This window comes from Hylobates moloch, unplaced genomic scaffold (genome assembly GCF_009828535.3).
Source record: "Hylobates moloch isolate HMO894 unplaced genomic scaffold, HMol_V3 SCAFFOLD_19, whole genome shotgun sequence".
Lineage (NCBI taxonomy): Eukaryota > Metazoa > Chordata > Mammalia > Primates > Hylobatidae > Hylobates > Hylobates moloch.
This window is the reverse complement of record NW_026652294.1, coordinates 72,842,838-72,847,150: the sequence shown is the minus strand read 5'-3', so window position 1 is coordinate 72,847,150 and position 4,313 is coordinate 72,842,838. Positions and strand designations below refer to the sequence as shown.

Here is a 4,313-nt window from a genome sequence, read left to right as displayed (position 1 = left end):
AGTGAAAACCTGTCTCTATTATTTAAAACATAATAATAAAAAGTGGGTTCTAATGGCTCACAAAAATGCTGGCCTTTAATTATTAGACTCCACATATACAATTTGTAACATTTAGCACTATGTTTGTAAAGAGTAACTGAATATGCACTCCAAAATATTTCACTTTGACATACGGATTATTTTGAGCTGAAGGCAACTGAGAAGCAGGTACTATACAGAAAAGCTCTCTGCCCTCCCCTTGTTTGCCTAAAAGCAGAATATACATTTACCAAGGTGTCCCCACTTCCCCTCTCCACCAGGCTGATCACGAAAAACAACTGTAAACTTTTGGTGGCCTGGCGACAGCACAAAAGGAATCTATACAACACTTTACCAACTAACCTTTCTCTACCATTTATTTGCCTTCCTACAATTTGCCACTCCTCGAGACTCAAGGTTGTTTTCCTTTCTTTTGTCACTTCTCTAAAAATGTATTGTTTGGTTGAAGATGCTACATAAGCCAGATTTCTAAGCCACCTCTTTGAGATGTACTCATTTTCCTTGAGTATCTCCCATGTACATGAAGTGCAAGTGTTAATAAACTTCTATTTGGTTTTTCTCTTTTTAGCCTGTTCTTTTGTTACAGGGGTGCACTCAGCTAAGAACTATGAAGGATAGAGGGGAAACTTTTTTCTTTTGTCCCTACATTTGCTGCTAATTCCTGTATATACAGCCTTCTTATATAATGTTCTTAAGCAACCATGGTGTTTATTTGCCCCTTCCCAGAATTTAAGCATCATAATAGTGGACAAAGAGTAACATTTATTACTGCTTTGAAACGTACATAAAAAAAACCACTGGTGGCCAGGCATAGTGGCTCACACCCATAATCTCAGAAATTTGGGAGACTGAGGCAGGCGGATCACTTGAAGTCAGGAGTTCAAGACCAGCCTGGCCAACATGGTGAAACCCTGTCGCTGCCAAAAATACAAAAAAAATCAGCCGAGTGTGGTGGCACAGCAGGAGAATCGCTTGAACCCGGGAAGCAGACGATGCAGTGAGCCAAGATTGTGCCACGGCACGCCAGCCTGGTGACAGAGTGACACTTGGCCCCCCACCCAAAAAAAACAAAAAAAAAAAAAAAAAAAAAACAAAAAAAAAACACTAAACCACTGGTTACCCCAGCAGCACATGAAGGTACTTCTGTCTTATTTAACAAATGTGTGTATACTGATTTTTGAAAATGCAAGTTACATTCTAAATGCAATTGTCAAGCTTTCTAAATGAAGATATTCTAATATGAATCATTTTATCAAGCAAAGAAATTTTACTTAAATTTTGTATAACTCTAGATGTTCAAATTTGGCCTGCTGTAAGTTCGAGTAATCCAGAAGTGTTAATATTACGTAAGAGTTAATAGAAACTTTTAAAAATCACTTTCCATGCCAGGTACTATTTTAGTGTTTTACCTATTTTTAATCCTCCAAGCAACACTATGAGGAAAGTCCTATTATTTTCTCCATTACACAGATGAGAAACTAAGAAGTTAAACAATTTGCAAAAGGGAGTATTAATTACACCCTAATATTCTTTTTCCTTCCAAACGTAGCTGAAAGAACTGACTGGCCAGGAAATCCAGCATCTTATCCTAGTTTTGTCTCTTATCAGTGATGACCAGATAAACTTACTCCTGTATCAAATGAGGGGTTGAGCCAGATGCCATCTCAGGTCTTGTCTACCACTAAAATGCTATGCTATTGTAAATGCTATTTTCTATCCCTATTTACAATCCCTTTAACCACTGAATACAATTTTCTGAAGAATAAATATTTTAATAAATGGAAGTTCAATTTAGGGGATTCCCATTCATTTGACAAATATTCACTGCGTCAGGCACTGTCCTAAATGCAAGTATTCTTATTTTGCCAAATTATTTTCAGAGAAAGATTTACACATTAACTAGGTACTTAAACAGTATGGCACCCTCAGTGGAGCAAAATTCTCACTTTATAGGTCAACAGAATCTGCTAGAAGAGATAGCTGCCAACCCGCAGCCCAGGACAGCTTTGAATGCAGCCCAATACAAATTTGTAAACTTTCTTAAAACATGAGATTTTGTTTTAAGCTCATCAGCCATCATTAGTGTATATTATGTGTGGCCCATGACAATTCTTCTTCCAGTGTGGCCCAGGGCAGCCAAAAGATTGGACACTCCTGCTCTAAAACCATGCAGCAACCCTTGAAGGCAGGGACTTTCCTTATCTGGTATCCCCAAAGCCTAGTATAACAGCCAGCTGAGTAAAACACTTTTTAAGTGTCAGAACCTAACTCCAGGACACAAGGACACACACACTGGTAACACTGAGAAAGCTGCTTCAGTCTACCAGAAACATTCCAAGTCTTATCACTGGGCTGCTGGCATTAATACCAAAAAATAATATTAATAAAGCACTTAAGTGAAGACAGAATGGCTAGATCCTAAAGTAAATGGCACTATCCTAATTATCCTGCTTTCCATCACAAAGAAAAAAGGTTTGCCCAAGAAAATGGTCCCCACAATTGCCCAAGTAGCTTGGGGTTATGTTAATAAACTTTCTCGGCTGTGACAACTTCCAAATGACCAAAAAACAGGTACATACCTGGTGAGTTTGCTACCGAGTCAAAATGACAATTAGCCAAGACAGCATGCTGGGCTCCATCTCTGGGTTCCAGCTTTACCACAACATTGGTGATGTTGTCATAATAGCTTGTAAAACCTCCCAAGAAATCAATGCTAAAAGAGCCTGTGGGCCGTTGTACATCTACTGAAATCTTATGCAGGCTGTTGCTTTGCACTTCAATCAGTTTAATCTGTTCCAAAAGGTAGTGCACCGTCAGAATTTCATTTTCTGGACTTCCTGTAGTCCTGGGGCCAATGGAGGTTATGTGCTCAAGATAATCCCTGGAAGTGACCAAAAGAATAACAAAGGTTTGTAGTTAAAATTGACACTTAGCACGGGTAACTTTTCCACTACACACCCCTTCCTCCCCAAAAAAGTTTAGTTCTTTGGCCTGCATAAAAAGGACCGCCTTTCATTATTTCAGACACCAAGTAAACATCACTTATAAAGTTCCATATTTTTATTTTTGCCTCCCACGAGTTGACCCCTTCAGTTTTCTCCACCATCCCACTCCCAACTTCTCCCCATATCAAACCAACACAAGGACTGGGATGTATTCAAAATGTGTGCCCACTGGCAAGGCACGGTGGCTCACGCCTGTAATCCCAGGACTTTCAGAGGCTGAGGCGAGTGGATTGCTTGAGCTCAGAAGTTTGAGACCAGCCTGGGCAACGTGGTGAAACCCCATCTCTTCTAAAAATACAAAAAGTAGCCAGATGTAGACTACTATCCCCCTGTAGTCCCAGCTACTCAGGAGGCTGAAGTGGGAGGACTGCTTGAACCTGGGAGGCGGAGGCTACAGACCCGAGATGGAGCCACTGCAGTCCAGCCTGGGCGACAAAGCCAGGCCCTGTCTCAAAAAAAAAAAAAAAAGAAAAAAAAAAAAGCTAAAGACTAAGCAGGATAGAATATAACGTCACTGTGCACACTCCTGAAGGTTACAGATTCTGGGTGAATGACTTTAAGTAGCAGAAACCAATGAGCAAAAATAATCAAGTCAAGAGATTAAGGGGGGGAAAAAAAACTTTTGATGGACCCAGCCCTCTTAGCATACACCCAAGGTCTAATGACTTCAGGCCAAAACCAACTGTACCCCTAATTAAAACAAAACTTTTTTTTGTCTTTTCACTGCATTCCAAGTGGGGAAGCTGGAAGTGGGGGTAGGAGGCGTTTCAGAAAGTCCTTAATAAGCTTGCAACACTTTGCATTCTAGGAAAAACTTTTTAGAACACAGCAGCTGTTGAAAACTTGACGCCAGCTTAACATTTCACGAGCTTTGACACACCTGGGTTACAACATCTTTGACTCAGACACACCTGGGTTACATCATCTTTGACTTAATCACCTTTCCTAGCATTCTTAAAGGTCTTAAAAAAAAAAAAAAAAAAGTCAAATCTTACACAGTCACTAATCCAAGGGGCCTAAAGACAAACTGCAGGGATCTGAGAACTTATCAGACTGCATACCAAACTTTCACTGGGCGGTGTTCCAGAAAGAGCTTCTGTAGCCTTCAGATTTGGGGGCTGTAACCCTCAGAAAGTTAGAACAGTGCACTAGCGCCTTCCAACACTCCCCGCCCCCAAAGCGAATTTATACAACAGTCTAGGTACGCAAATTTCCATCTGGAAAGCAGAAGAGCTAAGCAAGGTAAAAAGTGGAAGCTGTTCCAGAATA

The 4,313-nt window shown here is 40.4% G+C and overlaps 1 protein-coding gene across 6 annotated transcripts in view; it reads right to left on the bottom strand.

Annotated features, from left to right (window-relative positions):
- ERMP1 (endoplasmic reticulum metallopeptidase 1) overlaps positions 1-4,313 on the bottom strand; it is a 56,100-nt gene that overhangs the window by 51,061 nt on the left and 726 nt on the right. For all 6 annotated transcript variants that reach the window (XR_004245399.2, XR_004245400.2, XR_009211069.1 and 3 more), the window contains exon 2: positions 2,619-2,920. Coding sequence is in view for 3 of the 6 variants with exons in the window: in XM_032138761.2 (XP_031994652.1) it covers positions 2,619-2,920 (302 nt within the window). In the remaining 3 variants the exon portion in view is untranslated. The remainder of the gene's footprint in view (positions 1-2,618; positions 2,921-4,313) is intronic.